At 44.9% G+C, this 26299-nt stretch overlaps 2 protein-coding genes across 9 annotated transcripts in view; one reads left to right on the forward strand and one right to left on the reverse strand.

Moving 5' to 3' along the window:
- Nucleotides 1–1497: 1497 nt before the first annotated feature.
- On the reverse strand, nt 1498–26213 carry TMEM71 (transmembrane protein 71; the record flags this gene model as incomplete). The annotated part of the gene is made up of 9 exons (XM_082499257.1): nt 1498–1512; nt 2953–3025; nt 3206–3267; nt 3784–3859; nt 4394–4573; nt 5068–5237; nt 6034–6246; nt 25424–25843; nt 26131–26213. The coding sequence occupies 9 exons, from the start codon at nt 26211–26213 to the stop codon at nt 1506–1508; spliced, it is 1284 nt and encodes a 427-aa protein (XP_082355383.1). The 3' UTR covers nt 1498–1505.
- The window catches only part of PHF20L1 (PHD finger protein 20 like 1), a 58905-nt gene continuing 57931 nt past the window's right edge, over nt 25326–26299 (forward strand). For 5 of the 8 annotated variants that reach the window (XM_082479974.1, XM_082479969.1, XM_082479971.1 and 2 more), the window contains exon 1: nt 25327–25463. The gene's annotated coding sequence lies outside the window, so the exon portion shown is untranslated. Of the gene's footprint in view, nt 25464–26299 lie in introns of all 8 variants that reach the window. The other 3 variants (XM_082479967.1, XM_082479968.1, XM_082479973.1) reach the window with 2 other exon arrangements.

Raw genomic sequence — 26299 nt, forward strand, 5'->3', positions numbered from 1 at the left:
GACAGACCAGAGCTACAGCAATTGTTCTGCATGACTGCTTTCAGATAGTCACCAAGAAGTATGGCCTCACTCACAGTTTGACCAGAATAAAAATAAAGCTAAAATGAATTGTGTTTTGAAGGAAGAATATTAACAGTTCTGCTATTTTTTCCACAGGAACATGTGTAATGATAGCCGTAAGGAGGTATCCAGTAGCTTGATGCTGAAGAGCTGAGGAAAATAAATTTGAGGAGGAGGAAAAATGAAAATTGTGAGTGAACTTTTTTCAAAATATACAAAAGTAGCCTTTTCAAAATATACAAAAGTAACTACTCCGCTTTTAAGTTTTTACAAAAGGCAAGAGACAAACTTGTTTTGAAATGCTGGAAGTCCTGTCTTGCCAGTCTGTGTTTAGTTTACCTGTGCCAGTCTGTATTTAGTTTACTCCTGCTAAGCAACAAATTCCAAGTTCTCCACTCCATCCTGTAGTACCTGCTTTGGTTAATATTGATACTGGCTTTCGAAACCAGAGTCAGTGTTAAAGCTCTGGTGTTGCAGCCCTGACATAAACAGTCCTGCTGGCTTTAAGAAGTGTCATATCTGGCGTCCACTGCTGGGCACACTGGATGAGTAGGATGTATTTTTCATCATAGGCTTTAGTAAGTCTGCAAAGTGATCAAATGCCTGCGTACCGTCCTAAAATGCTTTGTTTTCAGGATTAACATCCTCTTTCTGAGGGCTGACTTAAAGGTTTTCCAGGTTGTGTCTGCAGCTGTGCAGATGCCTTTATATCTCAGAAGATGAACTGCACTCTACCAGCGAACTGGTGAACAAGGCTATTTTATTCACACTATAAGGAACACAAAGCCGGGCACAGCTCCACTTAGTTCCTCCTTTTCATTTTCATCTTTTCGAAGTAAAGAGAAAAAATAACAGAGCCAGGACTGGGATGGCTAGCTCCAAGTACAAATAAACCAGTGCTCTTTTAAGTGTTCTGAGCTGCACCGAGACTTAGAAATGCTTGATAAACAGAAACTGGATGAGGCTTGACTCAGAAAGAATAGGGAAAAGAATAATCTGCTAGTGTTTTCCAGATATTCTGGACTAATACATGTTGATGCTGCTTCGCTCCTTCAGTGGAATGGTTCCAAGTTGGAGCAATACAGCACCTGGCCCTACTGTTTAAACTTGGAAAAAGGAAAACTTGCTTTGCCTGTTACTGAAAAACATGTTTTCTCTGGGCTGAAGCACAGCACTTGTTTAACAGCTTACACTATTTAGCAACTGTTGTCAAACAATAAAAAATATTTCATCCAAATAAAATGAAAAAGGAGTTTTAGATAGCAGAGTGGAGTAATTCACAGTGGAATCTGGCAAAGGTCCCACAGCTAAACCTTCTTTTAATGAAAAGTCCTGGGAACCTTTCTGCCATGCTTGAACTCTGTTTCATAATAGGGCTCACCCCAAAAAGTAGGGAAAACTTTCTAAACTTAGACATATACTCACCAATTGTTCCTTCTTTCCAATTATTTCCTGTGGGAAAAAAAAATAAAGCATACATTTTTGTATGTCTTGATTTAAACCACAGTTTGTTATAATGAGTATATATGTAGGCTCTGAATTGCCAAATTTAGTTAAGCTGTTGGACTACTTGTTTAAGCAGGTAACTTCTCATTTGCGATGAGCAGAAAAGAGGTATTTCTATATACCAGTGCCTGAAAAGCTCTCAGAGTGTATTTGTTTTCCTCTTGTGAAGAACAGCTTTGTTTCTGACTCAGGGCTAAGCTATCCAGGAAGTCGGAAAGCAGTACTTTGGACCCTGCGTTTGCAACACCCTAGTGCTAACCTGGTGGCCTTGATTTTATTGGGACTAATGACATAGTAACGAAGAGTAGCGTGCCATCCTTGAGTATCTGAGGTGGTATGCTAGACCCTTGGATGCTCAAAATCTGAGACTGTCATTGCAATATGGCTCTCCACGTTGTGCCTTGTTGTTTCTAACTTCCAATATACTCTGTTCAAAGGCCAAGAGTTCTGCCAGATTGTCCTGTTGCCCTTGGGAGACATTGATCTCCTGAACCCTGACACAGTTTCAGAGACAATATGCTTTTGAGTTCATTTTCAACATATAAAAATTCAGATAAGCCCAAATGTTTTTAGTCTTAGCAGCATTTTAGCTTTTACACATTCAGAAGAATTTTCTGCTGCGTAAAAAGTGAAAGGATGGTAATTTATAAAAGCAGCACAGACACACACGCTTGCAGCATGGAGGCCTATGGATGAGCTTGCTCTAGAGATATAATTCACACCTTCTAAATATGTAAGTCTTTTTCTCCAGAAGGATTTAGAAGCTACAGCTCTGTGCAAAACTTCGAAATAAAGCAGTCTGAAACAGCATCAGCACCTTTATTCAACTGATCAGACTGGTTTAATAATTCTTTCTGAGACATTTATCAGACTACAGTATAAGCCAAATGCAAAGCTCTGTCCTGAACCTAATGGTGCAGGGGGTTAGTGGGGCCAAGTCACATCAATTCTGTAGTCCCTGGAGGTGGTGATGGGGCTAACATCATAGTTAGCTGGTTTTATTCTTTTCCAGTCAAAAAGAAAGGCTTGATTTTGTGGCCTGGGAGTGGACTTCAGTGCAAGGCTTGAAAGCACACTATCCTTGGTCTGTCTCTACATCTTCATGTTATGGCATATTGGTTCATGGTTATGGTTTATCTTCCTTTTCTGCTAACAAATAGGTGTTACACCATTTATCACACATTATGAAAAGGCAATTTGACAAAAGAAAGGGAAAGTTTCTATGAATACAAATCAGTAACAGGAAAAGCCAAATCCTCCATCAATAACTTCAGATCATGCCTTCTATCTTTTGACATGAAATGAACAGAAAGAATCTCTCCTTTCTCTTCTTAATATAAAATTTCTAAATTCCTCTACTTGTCACATGACACTGGAGCCACTTACCAAAACTTAGTTGTTTTGAAAGATGTGTCAAGACTGAAGAAAGAGAACACAGCAGCCTCTTGGGACAAAAGAACTGTGAAATTTAAATGCAAAATCCTGTAACTGGTTGAAGGTTAGATTCTGGCTCCATATGCCCATATATTGCTCTTATTAGCATCAATAAGAGCCATGGATGTACATCCAAGGATGGATTTTGGTCCTCAGATATGACCAGAAATATTGTGTGTTGAATATAAAGGAAGTCTGTACTTACAAACTAAAATTATCAGCAACATTATCAGCAACGAAGTGGCAGACAATCCTCCCAGAAAATATCTGAGAACATAACAAGACCCATAAAGGTTAGAAAAATACCCAAGGGGTGAATATTGGCTTAACAGAGGTGAAGCCTGGGTTGGAGAAGGAGAGACGGTTCTTGCAGATGAACCCTCTGAACCCTGGTAGGTGAACTGCAGTTTGAAACTTTAGATTACTTACGCTATTGAGGATAATCTCCTAGAAATAAAGACCTCAGCATTCTCAGACTGAGAGAAACACCCATATTGTTCACTTAGAAAGACAGGGATCCATTCTGATTCTTCTTAGCCTTTCAAAACCCCTGTCCAAGCACATTTGACAAAGTAGTCATCATATCTGTGTATATATTTCTTATTTTTGTGCATATCTGTATAGCTCAGGTATCTGCCTACATTGACTATCATGTGAAAATATATTTTCCCAGTGAGATGTATCTAACTTTGAAAATGTGACCCTTAATTTACAGTTTATTCACCAGTTGAAATGGAATATGCATTATTATCAGAAACAACAAATAAAAGAAATAAAAATTACCTTGTACATATTGAAATGATTAAACACGCCATCAGTGCAACCATCTGAGAAAGGACATTTTGCACTATCCTGGATTCTAAAACAAAAATCAGGAAAATAATTTTCATGAGTTTTCAGGAAAGTACATATAAGACAGGAGGTGTCTGCAGACTACCTTCAGCCTGTGAGGCCAGACTCTTCAGTTTCTTTTTAAGAGAATTCGCCTAGAGTGCTTCAAAGCAGAAACCTAATTTTCATGCTCTGAGTGTTTCTCAGAAGTCTTTTTCCCCCACAACCATAGAGACACTGTGCCCTACACGCTCCCAGAAAACAAGCCTTTCTGAATGATTGCCTGTTTCAGTTTTTGTTCCCATGCCCTTTCCTCCATTTTCTTCTTCACTTTTCTTTCTTTTTCCATTTATCACTGAAAATAGGAGAGGCAAAGATGTGAGCAGGGAGGAGTAAACAAATAAATACCAATTTTAAGATTTTGTTATTTTTAATCAGTTATTTAAAATGTATGTTTCAGGAAATAAATTCTATTCTGCAAGGGGCCATATCAATAATTTTAATGTGAGTATTTTCAGCTCACTCTAAAGAAGAGGCTTATCAGAGTAAGAATGCAACATACCTTCCTTGCTCAAAGCCTCTTCATTGGTGCTTATCATAAAGGGAGAGCAGGATTTTGAAGCACAACATGGTTTGTCAGGATGAAGAAACTCATCATCTTTGGTGAGAGAGGCCCCATTAGATGCTGGAGTTTGCCTTTGTGCCACACGGCTATCATAGGCAGAAGAAAAGTCTGAATCACCTACAAAAAGTGCATATGTAACTTGAGATTGCATAAAAGAAGAGCTTCGAGACTTTGTGATAATGAATTTAATCACAAGTAGGTTTCCAAATTGTTAGGGGGAGGGAATTGGCAGGTTCAATGTATGCAGGAGAAAATATGCAGAGTAAAGACAAAACTGCATAAAGTGTAACACAATGAAGTTATTAAAACAGCCAGATGAAAGCAGACAGTGCCAGATATTAATGACACCAGCATAAACATCACTGGTGATGACTTTGGATTCAAATTCAGTCTAAAAATGCCTTTTTTGGCACAAAGGTCTTTGCGGACTCATACTCTGTTTTAATGTCAGGAACTTGATTCACCACTTACAGTTCTGTTGTCCATCTGTCCTTTACCTGCACTTCTTGGCAGACAGACCCTGCAAAACCTAGAGAACAAGATACCCAACTCCCACTACATATAGTCTGTAACGTTGTAGCTCGATTACTAGGTACCAGCTCAGGGCTTACCGATATCACTCTGACTGGCTTCTAGTTTATTGCATCCATCAGGCCAAGGATCATCTCCATGGGAGGAATCCATATTGCTGAGGACGGTGCTACTGAGCCATGAACTGGAGGCATTGAGATTGAACAAGCTGACAAGAGAGCGACGGATTTTCTTCCTTCGCCTGAATATGCTAGAAAGAAAAGACACGTTGTCAAGGCATAGGGTTAATTATTCTTTTTGAGCAGGGACAGAGCTCTAAAGCTTGCAGGATTGACACGAAAACCAGGTTCTGGGTGTTGTTCCTAGCTCTGTTCTTCACCAGGGGTATGTCACCAGAAATGACTGCTGCATGCTGCAGTAATGTCAGGGAATGTATTAGCAGCACAGCAATATATCATGTTGTTGTGATACTGGATATTGTGATACCAAATGATACTACAGTCATTGGGCTCTGATACTGCTCCGAGTGGTCTCACGCTGCCCATGAGTTTCACCCAACCGTGTCCCAGCCTGACTCCGCTGTACTTCAGCTTTTTTGAACTACATTTTATATACCTTCCTAAACTGATGTTCTTCTGAAATCAAGAAAGATTTTTCCTTAAGCATTCCAGGCCCAGACCTTTTTATTTTTATATATATATGAGAATACACATATATACACACACGCATTTTCTTACTGCTTATCATGGTAACACCCCATTGGCAAAAGGAGCTGTAACTCTCTTTTTTCTTTATTGCACATAACTCCAATTACAGCAACAACTGTGTGATGAAGAGTTTTTGGGTGGTAAGGTTAGACATGACTGGAAATTGAGTTATTTCAATCACTGCACTCTCTAAACTAAAGCAATTGAGATGCTCCCGTTACGAAGCACTGCTGATGTTATGCCAAGCAGAATGCAGATAGACTCAGATACCTCCAGATAAGTCCAAAGATTTGGAGGCAATTGCCAACATTGAGTAAAATCTGCGCATAGTTCACTTACCGAACTAAATTCTCTTTGTATGTAACACTTGTCTGGGATGGTGTCAGTGTTATGTTGCCCTCTTCATCAGACAGAAAACTGTCTTCTGTCAAAACGTAATAGCCGTTAGAAAGCAGGCGAGGGCTGCGGCGACATGCGGAAGGGGAGCCTGTTGGAGGATTTGCGGAACAACAGTCATAGGCAGGGTCGGCGTCCAAAAAGGCACAAGCATAACTGAAAAGGAGAATTGGAACCCTCTAATTTAGTGAATGTCTAGACAGTGCGAACTCATGATTTAATAATAATGAATTTACATTTCCAGCTGATGGGGGCTGGTAATGACACAGGTTTAAAATATGGGGATAATGATATTACTTCTGGACCCAGGGGGTTTCAGCCAGCTAGAGTGTGCCTGCATCACACTTTCCAGAGCTTCACATTACAGGAGGGCTTCAAGCCAGGTGGAGCATTTATTTCATGAACGCATGGAGCCAGCTTGAATTGAGAAGTGTATGGTGTATTTCCCCAGCAGTGCTCCTGGCCAAGGAGTCCTGCCAGATCGACACCTACCTGGAGCCGTCAGAAGTATTCCAATATTTTGCTTCTCTGCGTTACTGTGCATGGCGCAAGCCTGAGTGCCCCTGAACCAGACAGGATTTATTTGCTTTTTATAACCTAGTCATACTTAATGAAGATTTAAGGATACATGACTTTTAATACTCACAAATCCTAGAATATCATGCATCTAGAACAACATAGGATCAAGTCTACACATGGTGATAACTTCATTCAGCACTGAAATACCATTGACTTTGAGATGAAATGTAGCACAGAAAAATATACTATATATAGTATTTAAAATAGGAGTAGTGACAGGGGTGAAAGAATCTAAATGTTGTAGACAGACCTTATCACCACATGCCAGTATTTAAAGGGTGATTACAAAGAAGGCAGAAACTCCCTTTTTACAAGGAGTCACATGGAAAAGAGGAGGGGTAATGGGTACAAGTTATTCCTGGGGAGAGTCCGATTGGACACAGAGCAAGCAGCCACTGGAATAATCTCCCCAGAGGAGTGGTGGATTCCCCAACATTGGACACTTCAAAGATTCAGCTGGACAGGGTTCTGGGCCATCTTGTCTAGACCATGCTTTTGCCAAGAAAATTTTGACCAGATGATCCTTGAGGTCCCTTCCAACCTGGTATTTTACAGTTCTATGATACTTAAGTAAAATTGGATTTATGGTTAGTCCTTTCTCCTCAACACCTTTGAGTTCCAAGTGGCCATGCAGTGACATCCGTGGAAAGAAAGGAAGACACTGGATTGATTCAGTGGCTGATGTGGGTTTCAGTAGCAGGTTTAACTATCCCATACGGCATGTCAAAAAAGGGATACCATAATCTCAGTGGAGGGAAAAGCAGGTGGAACAGAGATACTCCAAAACCTTGTCATTGCAAAGCCAGTGCTTCCAATCTCCATGGCAGTACTTCTAAACTTCCATTTAAAGCAGTAATTAAATTAATATCAGCACTACCATTCTAAGTGGCCCAAAAGGGATTTTACAAAATCTCCAACAAAATAAAAATAAAATTAAACAAGTATAATTTTCCTCAGTACCTTGGAAAAATATGTTGTGAGAGGCTGTGTCTGTGTTCTCCATTAAACGCTGTTGAACCTGCAGGGGCAAAGGCCAAATAAGGAGTCATTATTGTATCCACTGACAGCTCAAACTGTTGACAGGTCCTCACTGAGAGGTACCTTTTGCATATCAAGAAGATCACAACAGAAAAGGAAATCAAGGGAGAGATTAAAGGAGATAAAACAGATGAAAGAACTATGGAAGACATAGTGTCTATAGGAATCTCATCTCGACCAGGACAACACAGAATCAGAGCCAGTCATAATCAGATACTTGTACACTGCACAGCTTACAACCTTGAGAGGAATAATTACAGACACAAACGCAATAGCTGCAGTAATTTTATGGTGTTTTCCCAGAAATACGCTTCATGCCAAAAATAGTACGTGTACTGGCAACAAACACAGAGTAGAATGGAAGGGCTACCATTACCATTACAATATATTTTTCAGATTAAAATTGCAGACATAGCACAACAGGCATAGAGACAGTGACAGTGACAAAGACTTGACAATAATATCGCGGCAGGAGGAAATAGGATTTGTCTGGATTACCATGGTTCAAGTGTGCACAGGGCTGCCAGATGTTCAGCGTTGGACAGAATCAATCTTACAAAATATGAGCAATGACTATCCACAGGGAGAATTTATATCTACTATTACATGGAAAGACCAAAGATATGACCTTTCCCTGTATTACCTTGCCTCTCCTGAATCTTTAGAGCACCATGCTTACAACAGTGTTAGTAAACACTCGTCGTTCACCTATGAGAGGAGATAGGTCTAAGAGAATTTTATTTAAGTTCAATTATGAGGTGAAGGTCAGTGTTTCCACTTTGGTAATCTTGTTTATCCTCATTTGGAGCTGAGCTGTCAGTCACAGCCTGAATGTGAAGCCTGACTGAGCCTTGGGACCAGGCAGGGTCACTAAAGAAGGGAAGTAAAACCTTCCCAGGTATTTTTTACAAAGCAGTCCTATTACTCTACTCCCATACATACTGTTCCTCCTACACTTGAAAAAAAAAAAAAATAAAAATCACTTTACCATGAGAAAATCTTTCTCTAACCCTTGCAAAAACACCTTGAGGAGGAGACATGAGGAAGAAACTTGGTGGAGGTACAAAGAGATCAAGTAGCATCAGTCAGAATGTCACACATCAAATCACAGGAAAAGTGAGAGCGGTGGTGTATTTTATAGACTGACATTTTGTAGACCTATTTTTTCCACACACAACTAGCTTAGCTCCTGAAATAATTTATCTTATTTTAGGCAAACTCATGATTTTTAATTGTGCAAAAATATTATAGTCATATCCAATAAATTCATCCAAACTCTAAAAAAAAAATACAGGAAGAACTCGACAGGTGGTTTGTAGATCTGGATATAAACTAAAACCTGCAAAATCCCAAATCTTATCTGTCAAACAAAATCCCCTCCACAACAGATTTTTTTATCAAAATTTCAGACAAATGTGCAGAAATTTACTTGCTCCTGGTGTCAATGCAACATGTGATACTCTGTATATCTTGAAAAGGATTGTTTCATACACCTTGGGATAACAGGCAATACAGATTATCTGTAAAAGAGTTTAAAAAGAAACAGAAGGATGGGGTTTTTTGCCTTGTTTGAAAATCAGTATGAGTATCATCAATATATACCATATTGTTAGTTTTAATATATTCTCACTTAGACAAAAGTGATTGATCATAGGGCAAATTTGTTTGAAAAGAGGTGCAGACGTATACCTCACCATTAGTTATAACTTCTACAACTCTTTAATAATCTGAGAGTGAAACTCTCCAGCAACTGAAACCCTTAACACAGCTGTATGGCATGTGATTTTCTCAGTTATAATAATGTAAAGTAGCAACCACTAAAAAAGGGTAACTTTTAAGAATAGTAGCTTACGTATGGGTCCTACTTTCATTAGAAAGTGTTGACACACTTTCGAAGCAGCAGGACAAACCACAGTCCTTCCGTTACCAATTTGAATTGTCTCCTAAATGTGCAAGGTAGGTCTCTGCAGGATGCTTGTTTATCTGCCACTCTCCGCAGAAGTAAAATATAAGGTAAAATAGAGTATATACATATATTTATAGAAGAAAGTGAGATACACACGCAAATATATTACTGTGGAGGCGATGACTTTCTCTCTTTTGAAGAACAGTTAATAAGCAGTTGTAATTTGCTTTCAAACCATTTTTAAGTAATGATAACATCAAGTTTCTGTAAACAGTCATAGAACAGGCAGTCCAACAGATTTCTTTGCCACCCTCAATCATGAAAGTTTTTGTCTCCTGCATTAATGAGGAGAGTTCCTGAAAATCATAATTCAACCAGTGCTGGAGAAAGCAGGGAAACACCATGTTGTAGACAATGCTGCACAGTGTTCTGCTTTCCTTTAATATTCAGTCCCGTTTCTGGGCTATTAATAGCGTGAGAAGCTATAGTAACAACATAAGCAAGCCAAAACAAAGCGTCTCAACCGCCACTGTACAATGAAGCAGTAGTATTATATCTGTAATCCACAAAATGAGCATCAATACAGATCCTTTAAACTATGACATGAGGAAAGGCCAACAGCTTTAAGAAATCTCACTAAAAGTGAATCTGAGGTGAACGCAGCAATATTTTATGTGGAGAATTCAAAGAAAAGCTTAAGGCAACAACCCCCTTGAATTTCAAAACGCCCAAAAGCCCATGTTGTAATAGAAAAAAAAAAATGGTCACTGTCCAAACCAGTCAGTTTTAATCACCTTTTCCTCCAAAAATCAAATTAATCTTTAAGCCAATTATGGCCTCACTTGATAGCCAGCAATCCCCTGTCTGTGTTTATATTCTAAATATTTACATTAGTATGTACGAAAATATAGTGATAATTATTAAAAGAGCCGAAAGCCAGGGAACTAGTTTTATTCTATTGTACCTACCAAACACAAGTGCCTACAAAGACAGTGTTATTTGTTCACACACATCAGTCATTTCTGAAGAGCAGCCTAGTCTGTTCTCCCTGCGGGTAATGATAACAACACTCACAAAAATACAAAACTTCCTGAAGAGCAGGATAGAAATGAATCCAAAGCTCAGTTATTCCTCAGCTGACAAATAGCTTAAGAGATAAGTACACGTAAAATCTTCCAAACCTGCAAAATCCATTTCACTATTAACACATGTATGCAAAAAAGTTGCTCATCATCCACACGAGAGGCTCTGAGGTGAAGTGGAAGGTGCTCCTTCTGTGGCTTTCGTGAAGAGATTAGCCCTGGGTGTTTGGAGAGGCAGGTCGATGAAGTCCCCTGTTTCCTTTTGAAAACAGCCCGTGCAATCAGCGGCACAGAGGCAGAATGAGGTCATGAATGAGGTCATGCTTCCTGTAAAGTAGCCACACAGCAGAAGAATTCATTTTGAAGAGCAAAACGAAGATTAAGATTAGCCCAGTGAACACTCTTGCAGGCTGTTGGGAAAGAGAAGATATGCTATAAATAACGTTTCGCTCCAATTATGATATGGAGAACAAAGACAGAACTTTTTCTCATAAAGAAACGTGACACAGATTTTTGTTTTGGCTTTACTTTTCTACCTCACTCAGAAAACTTTAAAGCAGTATACCCAAATCACTCCATTTGTTGAAATACTTGTGGACCTGACAAGCTTTGATGTAGGAAAATGATCCAGCTACCAAAAAATCCGTATACAGTAACAAGGCATTTTGCAAAAACACTATTGTAAAGAAGATACATTTGGTGAGAGTTCAGAGTTGTTTAAGTTTTGCAGTCAAAAACATTGCAATATATAACACGCAATGTTAAGATAAATTCCTTTGAAAAGAGAAAGGAATGAAGCCATTTGTAAGCGTATTAATTGTTCTACTCTATATGTTTCATACTATGTCAGGTATCAATTCATCATACCTTAAAGTATATGAAAATAAACTCAAATCCACGTAAGAGAAATAGAGCCTGAAAAAGATGTCCTGGCAGTCAAAATGATTTGGCTGTAGAGCCATGATGCACAAAAGTCATATAAATCAGCTGCTTGACACTGAAGAGTTATACAACGTTAGGGCGCAAAAGTTCATCTCGAGACAAATGGATAAAATATGCTAGTAGGTATCTCTCCTGATGTCTGTTTGTATCACTGAAGAACAGAAAGCATAACCCTAGTAAAATATGATTGATTTAATATTTTTCTTTCCTGGAGAAGGAAAAATACTTCCACTGATAACAGAGGAATGTAACAGTCTCCCCTCACAGTAAAGGAAACAAAAATAGGAATTAGGCAATTAGGATATTACAAAAGAGCTTATGTTTGGGAGCTAAACCAAAATGAACATTTTAAAGTCCTTCTGCTCAAACATGAAAACACAGGGCCATGGCCGTTCTTCACATCACTTCTTTTAATTTAGTGGAATTATGCCAATAAGGAAATTTAGTCCGATGCTATTTCCATGGATGCATGGGCTTCGTCACAGTAGGATTTCCCAGGCCACCGTCTCTCCACAGGCAACGGACATAAATTCCCAATGGTCTTTAAAACTAGGTCACCTACTGAAGAATTTCTATACCTACATTAATTTTTTGCTTGGGAGTATTTCTCATTTCTTTTCATATTCTTCTTAACAGGAAACAGTTAATTCTGAGCTTGGGCTGCTTTTTTGAAGGACATTTGCCTTTTGTGTTTGTCTCTAGTTAAAATATATTGTGTCGATATCATATTTAGACTTAGAGGTGTTTTCTTTTTTAATCGCTGACATTCATATCTGAAACTCACCATTCCACAAGCTTTTCATGCATAAACATTGTGCATTAGTGAATATTTTAGAGATAGGTGCTAGCCTATAGTTTATACACAGACACAAAAGTTTACATGCAACTGTTTTTGTTACCTGTTGCTCGTCAAGCTGCCTGCCCCACCCCGAGCCCCATCTCAACCGTCAGGTTTCAAATTTTGGGAAAGGAGTACCCCAGCCTGCTCGCTGCGCAGCACGTTTATGGCTGTTGCACACATTACAAGCTCGACCCACAAAAGGAAGGAAATGAGAAGTTGCGATACTAACAACCACGTATCGCTCCCCTCTTCTCCCAGGCTCTGTTTTCGACAATGTTACAAATAAAGGAGAAAACATATTGCGCTGGGTCTGGCAGGCCAGGAGAGGGGAGGCTCGGGCCCGAAGGTCCCACCAGCATCGAGGCTGAAGACGTATACTTGGTAGGCACACACGCAGACCATGTGTATACACCATTTACACACATACGTACTCAGGTGGCCACACAGGTCACAGACACACAGAGCACTCGCATGAACACAGATAACACCAGCGGACTCATCTTGCTCCCCACTCTGGCTGAAGAGGATGGAGGTCCACTCGTGAGAATATATATATATATACAGATATACATACATCTGCACAAGCTGGACCCCTGCAGCAGCCGCGCTCAGACACTCAGTCTGCCCAGTAGCTGCCCCGAGATCTGTCTCCCCCATTGCTGGCACCTGGACATATGAACCCCCAGGGCCACAGCCCCACTACAGTTGCTGGTACAGACCATCACACACTCACATACAGCTGGTCAGGACCCCCCTGGTCCTCCACAGCCCACTCCCTATGGCATCGCCCTTAGAGACACCCCTGGCCATAATGTGTCCCATGCCCCCAGACACCAAGCATCCTCTGTCCCAAAGGTGCTCTGGTGTTGACTCATCTGCGTGGGCTTCATGCCTGGACACAGGGGCTGAGGGTCCTTTGGGCCAGCCCTGGGAGGGATCCAGACAGAGTGTCCCTTCTTCTGAGCCCTTAATGTGGATTCCCACCTGCATTTGTGCCCCAGTGCTCCTCTGGGTTGTTGCAGACTGGCCTTTCGTGGGCTGATGACCCCTGGGATGAACCTGGGAGCCTTCAGGGCAGAGCATTATTTGGGCTCCCCCTCCTGCCGTTGTCTCTCTGTGCTCCTCTGTGGGTGTGAAGACGAGCTTTTAGCACACATTACACCACAATTGTGCCATCTCAGCACCCCACTGCAACTAAACGCAGTGCACTGTTATGCTAAACACATAATTTTCAGACAAGGTGGTAGAGTGAATGGAGTGGCCGTGGTGGAGGCAGTAGAGTGCTTATTGATTGCATGCAATTGAGGAGCGGAAACGGGGCTGGAGGTGCCAGAGGAAGTGCTCTATGAATGGTGCATGTTCACAGTGTCTGGACTAGCCGGTCATCAAGCTTCCAGCACAAATCTATATGCAGCATCTCAAGACACCCAGACTAAGAGGGAAAGGACAGGAACTAAACCAGGTAGGACAGTATGGGGAGATTGTTCACTCTCAGCTCTGAAGGGTGTAAAGGGACATGTCCAAACCCAGCACAATGTGGCCAACCTAAGAAGAACCCATAAGACATGGTGAAGACTCCATTGCCCACATTCCATGTGCTCCATGTCACCACAGTTAATGCTGGACAGACCACCAGCACCTTGGTGGCTGGAAGCTGAACAGGTCACCTTTAGGGTACTACCTAGGTGCTCTAACTAGATACATAAAATCTGAATCTTTAGTTGGAAATTTCCTTGCTACATTATGAGTCCCAAAATGGAAATTAATGTTCCTCTGGAGCCGGTGGTGTACTGCTGATGACTGTACCTGAAACCCTGGGTGGCTTCTGTGACAGTCCTGATGTGATCTGCATGCACCACACTGGGTCACAACAACCCCATGCAGTGCTACAGGACTGGGGAAGAGTGGCTGGAAAGCTGCCTGGCAGAAAAGGACCTGGGGGTGTTGGTTGACAGTCAGCTGAATGCGAGCCGGTAGTGTGCCCAGGTGGCCAAGAAGGCCAAGAGCATCCTGGCTTATATCAGAAATAGTGTGGCCAGCAGGACTAGGGAAGTCATTGTCCCCCTGTACTTGGCACCAGTGAGGCCGCACCTTGAATACTGTGTTCAGTTTTGGGCCCCTCACTACAAGAAAGACATTGAAGTGGTGGAGTGTGTCCAGACAAGGACAACAAAGCTGTGACGGGTCTGGAGAACAAGTCTGATGAGGAGCGGCTGGGGGAACTGGGTTTGTTTAGCCTGGAGAAAAGGAGGCTGAGGGGAGACCTTATCACTCTCTACAACCACCTGAAAGGAGGGTGTAGTGAGGTGGGGGTCGATCTGTTTTCTCCCAAGTAACAAGTGATTGGACAAGAGCAAACAGCCTCAAGTTGCACCAGCGGAGGTTTAGATTGGATATTAGGAAAAAATTTCTTCACCAAAAGGGTTATCAAGCATTGGAACAGGCTGCCCAGGGAAGTGGTGGAGTCACCATCCCTGGAGGTATTTAAAAGATGTGTAGACATGGTGCTGAGGGACATGGTTTGGTTGTGGACTTGGGAGTACTAAGTTAATGGTTGGACTCGATGATCTTAAAGGTCTTTTCCAATCTAACCAATTCTATGATCCTATGACCAATGGTGGAGGGTTTTGTACTGATGTGCAGTGAAGGCTTTTTGCCAACATATAGTTCTAAAGGATCATAGTACTCTCTATATATACTGAAAATCTATAGTTGAGAAGGTGTTGGTATTGCTGGTTCCTGAGAAAATGGTACCGGCAAAATAATGATGATACTGATGCCATGGTCATTTCTGTAATAAATCATACTGATGAATGCATAAATGAAGACAAACAACAATTGACAGTGATACTCTAATAATGTTCTCTCTCTTCCACGCTGTTTTACACAGCACCCTTATCAGCTATCTCTCTATTTCTGTGTAAATAACCACTGTAGTCCGACAGTGGCTGGGTTCCTTTCTGCCTGTATGCCAGTATTCAAGCAAAGTCTAAGTTTGTGAAGCTTGTACTGGGAGTCCGCAGGCCTTTCTGGAACTGTTTGCAATTCTTCCAGATATGCCTGTGCCATACTTGTCGCATTTCCAGCTGGATTCAAACTGATGTCCTGGACTAATTCAATTGCTAGGGAGAGGAAAAGGCACAGGCAGCCTTGGTATCCAGTGGAGGATCATGATACACTAGAGGCAGAGAGATTTTACAGCTTGGATGGTATCCAGCATTGCATAAAGATCAAGGATTTGAATGTGGCCTACAAGGCAATTGAGGACAGAGACCAGAACACTGATAGCCTTCCAGGAACCTGCCCATGCAATGCCAGCACAGACCCAATGGCCAAGTTATCAAGAAATAAGTGACTCTTCCCATAAACAATGCTTTGCAAGCATTTTACAGGCACGGTTGGATACTCAGGGCTAATCTCTTAATGGACAACCATCCTTCGGCCCCTGAGGACACACAAATTTTCACAGGACCACAAAGGAGACAAGAAAACATTACATTAGTTTTATAAAGGGATTAGTATCGCCTGCTGGCAAATGCAATGCATTTTTTTTTTTCATTCTCACTGCTGGAGTCCACAAGGTTGGACAGATGTGAGTTTTGCAGTTCCATTTTCCTTCAGTTCAAGTTGCAAATTCTCTCTACACATACATCTTGGTGATCTGACTATAAAATCGTCTTTGCTAGACTGCATGTTTTGAAGTGATTGGCCTGTTAGTCTCTCCTTTCCTCTTACAGTACTCCCCAATATCATTACGACTGCAATACACATCCTGCTGCCGAGTGCTCAAATGGTGATTCCAACAGAGTCATTGTCTTGGCGGGACATTCCCTCTGTCCCTCTCCCTTACCCACCCTGAAGTCAGCTCTCAAAATGGTAGACCATGAAAAACTTGCCACTGGGATGTGTTTGTGAGTCAAGTGCTCTGTTGATCCACCATGAAGTATGTGTTGAATTTCAATCTCACAGGTAAATAATCGAGGAGATCAGTGTAAAATCAGAGCAGGTATTAGCACATTTTCTGTTCAGTACTGTTCTCATCAAGGCTTTAAAAAAATCCTCAGTAAAATATTTACTGATATGTTCCAGTCTACAAATCCCCCCCCCCAACACCAAAACACAATCCAAGACATATGGCTGCAATATGTAAGGCAGAAGTAAGCAACACATTTTGCAGCACTGTTTCCAAGGCAAAAGCACGATTAAGTCTCAGGAAGTCTAACGTTCATTGCAAAACAACATTCATAGCACATCAAATGTTGACTATGCCCCCCCGAAATATCAAATGGATACACAGAAAGTGGTTTCACCAGGCTGTAACATGGCACAGCAAAGCTGCCTTCATCCAGAACAGGTAGCTGCTCCCTTCCAGCCACGCAGAGCATCAGGAGGTACCACTCTGGTAGGCAGTAACTTCACCTGCCTCCCATCCCATCCCTTAAACCTCCATCAGCTGTCAGCATTTGCTCTTTCTTCTCTTTCTTTGTGTGGATTTGGGACTCTCTCACTAATGTTGGAACTACCTGTATAAATGCAAATTCCATTACTCACAGGGCCTTAGCAGGTCCCACTCCTTAGCATTCTCATCTTACCATACTTCTTACTTCTTACTCATCTTCACCCTCACAATATTGCTAGTAAGGAACCTTACTGCTGGTTTATAGCTTTGTGTCACCTCTCCAGTCTGCAGTGAAATACAGTGCCGTGGTCACAATACCTGTCAGCAAACAGCCAGCTCTCTGTGAGAAACCATTTATTGAGTTTAAGACATTCTGCAAGGAACCAGTGAGCAACTAAGTAAAAAATGTCCAGCATCAGTGTCTTTCAAAACTGGGAAAGACTGGGGTTGGTGTCCCAAACCCATGGGAGGGGGGGTACTATTTTTTTTGGTGTCCATGGCAATGGCTGTTAGCTACTCTCTTTTCCCATACAAGGCCAGATGCTTCAAAACTCAGCCACTTCAGGATATTTCCCAGCATCTGGAAAATTTAGGGCTTTAAAAGGAAAAGAGAAGTGTTTGGTGAGACACTGGAAATCTTCACAAAAGGAGGGAGGAATTTCTGGAGGGGAGGGAGTTTCTAGGATGAGAGAAAAAGAAGGGCAGAGACACCAAAGAGGAGGACATAGCAACTGATGCCAGACAGGGTGTCAAAATGGACCAAAGAAGTGGCAGAAAAATGACAGATGATGACAGAGCAGAGCCAGGCTGTGCCCAAGCCGCCTACACAGACAGACAGAGCGGGGCAGAGGTGCTGCCGCGTATTTGCTAGGCTGAGGCCGTGCAGGCACCATTGAAATACGAACACCAGCAGTCACTTTAAATATGTCTTCCTACTATAAAATGGATAAAAACAAAGACAAAGTTTTATTCTGTTGACTGTCACCTCGTGATTGCAATATCTGACATTTAAAGTAGTTCTTTATGGACCAATCCAATCGCCCACAAGAAAAAATAAAGGGTAATATAAACAAACTGGTGTCTGGGTCTGTCACCATAATATCTATTTTCGCAGGTGTTTGATGACTCTCCCAGATCTTTCCTGAACCCTTCCAGTTTTTGGATGGCTTTTCTGAACAGTAAGTTATTTTAATAAAACGTACTGGTGCCAAGTGCAGAGATAATGTCACCTCTCTACTCCTACTCAGTATTTCCATGTGCATGTGCTTTGCAAAGACTGCATTAGTCTTTTCAGCATCAACAGCACACCATGAGCTCATACTCAGCTGATTATGAAATCCTCTATTCCCCCTCCAAGTCTCTGTGAGTCACTGACTGGCAAGATAAAATCTCCCATCCAGTTTGGTTTCCAATTTATGGTCTGCAAAATATTCACAATGCTAAAAACATGCTTCGTGACAAGATTAAAACACCAAATTTTGTGATGAGCAGAAGTAATGAAACCTCCTTTCCTGCATCTCTGCCTTGTGATGAAGTTCTGGTGTCTGAGGGACAGTGAACACTGAGCCTTTCTATCATGGAGAGGTCAACACAGTCGCTCTTGCCTGCCCGCTGAGCATTTTAACAAAACAGGTTGGCATAATGTAATGAGACCTCTGTCTCTGTCAAGCTTGAAGTAAGGCAGAATTTTTAGAAGTAAGTGGAGAAAGGGAAAAGGGAAGGCAGACACGCAATGCAGCACCGTAAGCCCTATTTTCCTAGGAGATGAGACTAAGTATCGGAAACAGTTTTGTGCTAAAAGAATAAAAAAAGGTCTTGGACAAAGTTGCTCCTCACTGGCTTTATGGTGGAACATAGTAGCTGAAATGGGGTCCTGGGCCATGGGCAGGGTGGGGAAGGCACTGGGGTGTGCAGGTAAGGGCTGTGGGTGCCCTCAGGGGTACAGTATGGCAGGGGTGGGTACATCTGAAATGGCAGCAAAGAAATGGGGACACTGGCTGAGGTTCCTTGATTTCCTAACTGTTCTGATAATAGTGCAATGAAATATTGCCCCGTACTGCTGGACCACAAGCGGACTTCTGCTGTTCTGAAGGCGGCGTGACAGGAGTCACATATGGCACTCTGTATTGGGGTGTCCCTTCCTCCGAGTCCTTAATTTGGGTTCCCACCTGCCATTGCGCCCCTGTGCTTCTCTGAGCTTGAGGAAATGGGCTTTTGATGGGCTGATGGCTCCTGAGAGCTGCCGGGGCGGGGTATTATTTGGGCTCCCCTTCCTGCTGTTGTCTCTCTGTGCTCCTTTGTGGGTATGCAGATGAGTTGTTAGCCCATATTACGGAACCCCTGGGGCTTGCTGTGCCTCTGCAGCCTGCCGTCAGCTCTGCTTCCCTCTCCTGACAGCCACAGCAGTGAGGTGATGCTCACGTTGCCACACACTGCTCTGAGCCCTTCTCACATCACAGCAGAACCCAGACAGCCTCCAGCAACCAACAGAGCATGACTCAACCACCCACATGTATCTGGCCCCATCCTCGCTACCTCTTTTATTTTTCCCATCTCCCCCTCCTTGGACAGAAGCGCCTTCACTTTTCTAACAGCATCCTGATGCTGCACGTTCACTACCACTTGGAGATGTCTCATTGACAACACAACTACCCTCATCATCCTGTAACAAACCCTAAAAACATAAGCCTGCATCAAAACTACCTGGAGAGTAGTAACAGCTGGAGAATTTAAATTAATGCAATGACAACTTTTTTATTATTATTATTAAAGAGAAAACAAAAAGCTTTTTGTGTTTGTTTTGTCTGTTTTGTTTTTCTTCAAGCCTCCTTCCTCCTTCAGTTTCTCCTGCTTGCCATCACTATCCAGAAAATGGAAACAAGGAAAAGTCAAAGGAGGAATAAAAAATCCTGTGGCAAATCTAAAATATCTCACTGCACAGTCTCCCTATAAAGATTCTGAAAGTGGGAGGCAGCCTTGCAGGCACTAACCAAAGCGGATGGGCTGACCTCGGACAGCAGCTGAACACCCACACAACCACTTGCTCTCTCTCCCTACAGTGGGAATGGGGAGAGAACAGGAAGAACATAAGTGAGAATGTAGATCCAGATAAGGACAGTTTAGAAAGTGAAGGAAAGCAAAAAAACCCTAAACCAAACAACACAACCCCAAAACCCCGAAGCAATGCAAAGGCAATCACTCACCACCTCCCACCAGCAGACCCATGCTCAGCCAGTCTCCCAGAAACAGCTGCCCTGGAAGACAAAAGCCCTAGGTTTTTTTGCTAAAGTTGATGTTGTGTGGCATGGAATATGCCTTTGGCCAATTCGGGTCAACTGTCCTGGCTGTGTTCCCTCCAGTCTCTTGCCCATGCCCAACCTACTTGCTAGGGTGGCAAAGTGAAACAAAAAAAACAAGCCTTGACACTGTGCAAGCACTGTTCAGCAATAGCTGAAGGGGGATGGGGATGAAACCAGGATTACAAAAGTGGTGCCTGGGAGAAGCGTACCAGTGCTTCTGGGTAAAAGTGTTAGCAAGGTCTTGCAGCCTGTCCCAGTGATGGTGGGGGATGGTGAATTGTGTGACAGCAAAGACATGAGGGGTAGTGATAATTTGGTAGCTACAGTAGTGTCTGAGTATGATCAGGTGCGAATTAGGGCTTGTCCCCCCAAGAAAGTGGCAGGACAATTAGCCCAGCTGAAGTGCATCTATACTAATGCACGCAGCATGGGAAATAAACAGGAGAAGCTGGAGGCCATTGTACAGCAAGGAAACTATGATATAGTTGCCATCACAGAAACGTGGTGGGAGGACACACACAAGTGGAGTGCTGTAATTGATGGCTACCAACTCTTCAAAAAGGATAGGCAAGGAAGGAGAGGTGGTGGGGTGACCCTCTATGTTAGGGGCAGTTTTGAATGTCTGGAACTTAACAGTGTGGATGACAACACTGAGTGTGTATGGATAAGAATTAAGGGGAAGGCCAATAAGGCAGACATCGTGATGGGAGTTTGTTATAGACCTCCTAATCAGGATGTAGAAGCCGATGAAGTATTCTATAAGCAGCTGGCAGAGGTCTCACGATCATCTGCTCTTGTTCTTGTGGGGGACTTCAACTTCCCAGATGTCTGCTGGAAATACAATGCAGCAGAGAGGGAACAGTCATGGAGGTTCCTGGAGTGTGTGGAAGACAACTTCCTAACACAGCTGGTGAAGGAACCAACTAGGGGAAGTGCCCTACTGGACCTACTGTTTGTTAACAGAGAAGGTCTTGTGGGGGATGTTAAGGTTGGAGGTCGCCTTGGGCAGAGTGATCATGAATTGATAGAATTTTCAATTCTTGATCACGTAAGGCGGGGAGCCAGCAGAACTGCCACCTTGGATTTCCGAAGGGCAGACTTTAGCCTGTTTAGGAGCATGTTTGAGAGTGTCCCTTGGGAGGCAGTTTTGAAGAGCAAAGGTGCCCAGGAAGGCTGGGCATACTTCAAGCAGGTGCTCTTAAAAGTGCAGGAGAAGGCCATCCCCTTGTCTCGAAAAACGAGCAGACGGGAAAGAAGACCAGCCTGGCTAAATAGAGAGCTTTGGCTGGACCTCAGGAAAAAAAGGAAAGTTTACATTCTCTGGAAAAGGGGGTTGGCAACTTATGAGGACTATCAAGATATAACAAAGCTATGTAGGGGGAAAATGAGAAGGGCCAAAGCTCAATCAGAACTCAGCTTGGCCACTGCAGTTAAAGACAATAAGAAGAAATTCTTTCAGTATATCAATAGAAAAAGGAAGACTAGGGAAAATGTAGGCCCACTGGTGAAGGAGACAGGTGCCCTAGTGGTGGAAGACACAGAGAAGGCAGAGTTACTGAATGCCTTCTTTTCTTCGGTCTTCACTGCTAAAGCTGTCCCTCATGAATCCCATACTCTGAAGGCAAAGGGGGAGGTCTGGAGAGAGGAAGATTTTCCCTCAGTTGAGGAGGACCGTGTCAGAGACCACTTGGCCAAGCTGGACATTCACAAGTCCATGGGCCCTGATGGCATGCACCCGCGAGTGCTGGGAGAGCTGGCGGATGTTATTGCTAGACCACTCTCCATCGTCTTTGAACGGTCATGGAGAACAGGAGAGGTGCCTAAGGACTGGAGGAAGGCTGACATCACTCCGATCTTCAAAAAAGGCAAGAAGGAGGACCCAGGGAACTACAGACCAGTTAGTCTTACCTCTGTCCCTGGGAAGGTAATGGAGCGACTCGTTCTGGATGTCATCTCCAAACACGTTGAGGAACAGGAAGTTATTGGAAGTGGTCAACGTGGATTTACCAAGGGTAAATCATGCTTGACCAATCTGATAGCTTTCTATGATGTTATAACTGGTTGGCTGGATGAGGGGAGAGTCGTGGATGTCATCTACCTTGACTTTAGCAAGGCTTTTGACACTGTCTCCCATGACATCCTCATTAGGAAGCTGAGGAAGTATGGGCTAGATGAGGTGACAGTGAGGTGGATTGAGAGTTGGCTGCGGGACAGAACTCAGAGGGTTGTGATCAGCGGCACAGAGTCTAGTTGGAGGCCTGTAACCAGTGGTGTCCCCCAGGGGTCAATACTTGGTCCAATTTTGTTTAATATATTCATTAATGACCTGGATGAGGGGACAGAGTGTATCCTCAGCAAGTTTGCTGATGATAGCAAACTGGGTGGGGTGGCTGACACCCCAGAGGGCCGTGCTGCCATCCAGCGTGACCTGGACAGGCTGGAGAGCTGGGCAGAGAAGAACCTAATGAGGTTCAACAAAAGCAAGTGCAAGGTCCTGCACCTGGGGAGGAAGAATGCTAGGCACCAGTACAGGTTAGGGGCGGACCTGCTGGGAAGTAGCTCTGAGGAGAAGGATCTGGGGGTTGTGGTAGACAGTAAATTATCCATGGCCCAGCAATGTGCCCTTGTTGCCAAAAAGGCCAATGGAATCCTGGGCTGCATAGGGAAGAGTGTGGCCAGTAGGTCGAGGGGGGTCATTCTCCCCCTCTACTCTGCACTGGTGAGGCCACAACTGGAATACTGTGTCCAGTTTTGGGCTCCCCAGTTCAAGAGGGACAGGGAACTGCTGGAGCGAGTCCAGCGAAGGGCAACTAAGATGATTAAGGGCTTGGAGCATCTGCCTTATGAGGAAAGGCTGAGAGAGCTGGGACTCTTTAGCCTGGAGAAGAGAAGGCTGAGGGGAGACCTTATTATGGCGTACAAGTATCTAAAGGGTGGGTTGAAGGAGGATGGAGCCAGGCTCTTTTCAATGGTTCCAAGTAACAGGATGAGGGGTAACGGGCACAGGTTGGAACATAGGAAGTTCCGTTCAAATACACGGAAAAACTTCTTTACGGTGAGGGTGACAGAGCACTGGCACAGGCTGCCCAGGGAGGTTGTGGAGTGCCCTTCTCTGGAGATTTTCAAGACCCGCCTGGATGCAGTCCTGAGTAATGTGCTCTAGGCAATCCTGCTGTAGCAGGGGAGTTGGACTAGATGATCTCTAGAGGTCCCTTCCAACTCTGAAGATTCTGTGATTCTGTGATAGCCAACACACTGGTGTGTTATCAACACTGTTTTAGCCACCAATCCAAAACATCGCACCATACGGACAGCTATAAAGAAAGTTAACTCCATCTTAACCAGATCCAGTACAATCTCCACCCCTTGTTCCACACCATTCACACTGTACTCAGGTCCTACACTCTCCAGTACATCCCCATCCATCATGACCCACCTCTTTGTTCTTTGACATACACACAGACATTGTTCCCTTAGTCTGTGGGACATCCCCCAAATGTCCAAAGGACTCCAATCAGTTCATTTGTTTCATGACTTGTGCTCCGCATAGCAGCTTTCCACATCAGATGGTTTCACACTCACTACACAACAGGATGCATTGTTTCGTGGACATATTGCCTTTCACTTTCTGCTAATTTATTATACTCTCGGGCCTGACTCATCTCCTCAGGTGATGCTCTGAAACCTGTGCCTCCTGGCCAAACCATGATCTCTTCCATGATTCATGGGCAGCTGGTGTTCCCCATTTGAGCCCATTGCGTGATCACCGCTACCCACTTACTCCATGTAGCGTTGTTTGCATGAAGTGTAGAAGGGACATCTAGTGCAGCACAGGCACCTTGGATCCTTGACACCCTCAGCTCCAGAACCCTAGAGGTCAACCTTGAGGCTGTCCTGGTATTTTTCTGCCTGGTGAGGCCATGCTCCCCAACTACAGTGTAGAGCATAGTTCTCATAACTGGTCCTGTCTGGATGGGCCCAAGGGCTACCTCACAAGCTACCTCCTGCCTGTCCTGCTGCTGTTTAGGGCCCGACTTGAAATAGTTCTTCCAGGTCACTTCATAGAGTCAACTCATAAGCTGACTGTGACCCTGAATGTGCAGTCTTCAGAAACCCACTATGCCTAGGAAAACTTGTGTTTCTTTTTTGTTAGCTGATAGAAACTTGACTGTTATCTTACTGATCACATCCATGGGGATGTCACGATGCCGTAACAAGGTTGGAAACATCTATTCTGGAGGAGGAAGGTCCCCACAGGATGGTTCCCAGAGTCCCGGGATGGCAGTAATGCAGGGGCCAAATGCCAGACTTGGCTCAAGGCCAGTGCTTTTCTCACAGGTCTCCCAGGCAAAGCAGAACACAGTGATAAACAGCACGGCAAACACCAAAAGCTGAAAGCAGCCATTTAAGAAGCCCTGGAGTTCAATGTGCAGCGAGAAAGGGGGCAAATCAACCGCCAAGTTGCAGCTAAACAGATACAAATCCAGCCCGGCACACCCTGACTGACACTGTCATTACCTGAAGCCCCACACCGGGTGCCAAAGGGATGGCAGTGGACAGGCCCCACCAGCAGCCAAGTGCCCACCCAGCCACTCGCTCACACCCCACGCCCCGCTCCCCGCGAGACTGGGAGAGATGGGGGAGAACAAAAGCGACACAACCCATGGGTTGAGATAAAGCCGGTTTCAGGGCTGAAGGAGTAAGGTAAATGCAGGCCACGATTAGGCTGTTGCTCTGGGCCTACCGCCACCGACTGGTGTCCAGCTAGCCACTAGCAGCGGCCACCTACGCAGCCACCTTGGTGACTTCCCCCACCCCTTTCTCCCTCGCCCTTGTTTTCATGGCTGAGGTTTCGCGGCGTATGACGGCAGCAGGGAAAGCCGTGACGCTGTGCCGGCACCACTCAGCGTCACCAGCGCAGCGTCACCCGGGCGACTGCCGCTGTCAATCACAGCGCGCCGCCGCGCATGCGCGCCGCCGCCTCGCTTTGTCTCTTCGCTCCCTCCCCCCCCCCCGCCACCTCGCGTCACGCGGCGGCGGCTGCGCAGTCACGTGTCGGGGGGGGGGGGGGGGGCGGGGGCGGTGGCATGGCGGCGCCGAGCCGCCTCTCGCGGGCGCGTCGCGGGGTGGTGACGCGGCGGCGGGGCGCGGGGAGGATGGGGCTGTGAGGGCGGCCGCCGCGCCGGACAACCCCGCGCTGCGCCGAGCGGGAGCAGCGGGCGCTGCGCCGGGGCTGCGGGCCGCCACAGGCCCTGCCGCCGCCTTGCGATAGTCGGAGGAGGAGGCGGTAAGGAGCGCGGGGAAGGCGCGGGCGGTAGGGCGGGCGGGCGGACCCGGGCCCCGGCCTCCCTCCGGGAGGGCCCGGCGCGGCGCGGGGCTCCGGCGCCCCCCTCACGGCGGTCGGGCCGGGCCTGGTTGGGCGGCGCCCGCCGCCCTCCCGGCGCAGGGCCCTGTCCGCGGACGGGGGAGGGGTCCGGCGGGCCGCGGCCACTCGTCTCCTCCCCTGGGCCTGCGGGAGCGCTGAGTCCCCGCCGGCCGGGGGCCCACCCGCGCTCCGAGCCTGGCTGGGGAAGGACCCCTTTGTGTCCGCCGCGCTCGGGGAGCGGCGCGGGCTTCCTCAGGTCGGCCACCGCCTCCGGGGCAGCTGGCCCAGGTGGCGCTCCCAGCCTTGGCAAGGGGAGCCCCACTTAAAAACCGGGGTGCGGGTGGGCGCTCCCCTGGCGGTCCCGGGCGAGGAGGCTGTGGCCCCGCGGGCTCGCAGCCCCGCTCTTCGGTGGGCACGGAGCAGGAGCCTGCGAGCCCGGCGGGGAGACACTCTGTGCAGCGGGATGGGAGAGGCGGTCCATCGGCAAGTCAGGGTAATAGCGGTAGTAGTCGGACAGAGGAGTGATTTTTTTGATATTGACTGAATTAATACCGAAAACGATTAAAAGGCACTTGTCAACGAAACTTACCGCAATGCATGAGACTCGAGAGTGTGCAGCAGGGCTGAAGGCGGCTTTTTTGTCTCTTTTATTTTTGTTTTTGCTAATTTCATCTTACCGGTCCTTTAGGCCATGTTTGTCTTTAAATTTCTATTCTCGGTAAGGTATGTTTTTCTTGGGTTTGACCTTTTCCACTGCA

Source organism: Vanellus vanellus (genome assembly GCF_965231255.1).
Source record: "Vanellus vanellus genome assembly, chromosome: 2".
Lineage (NCBI taxonomy): Eukaryota > Metazoa > Chordata > Aves > Charadriiformes > Charadriidae > Vanellus > Vanellus vanellus.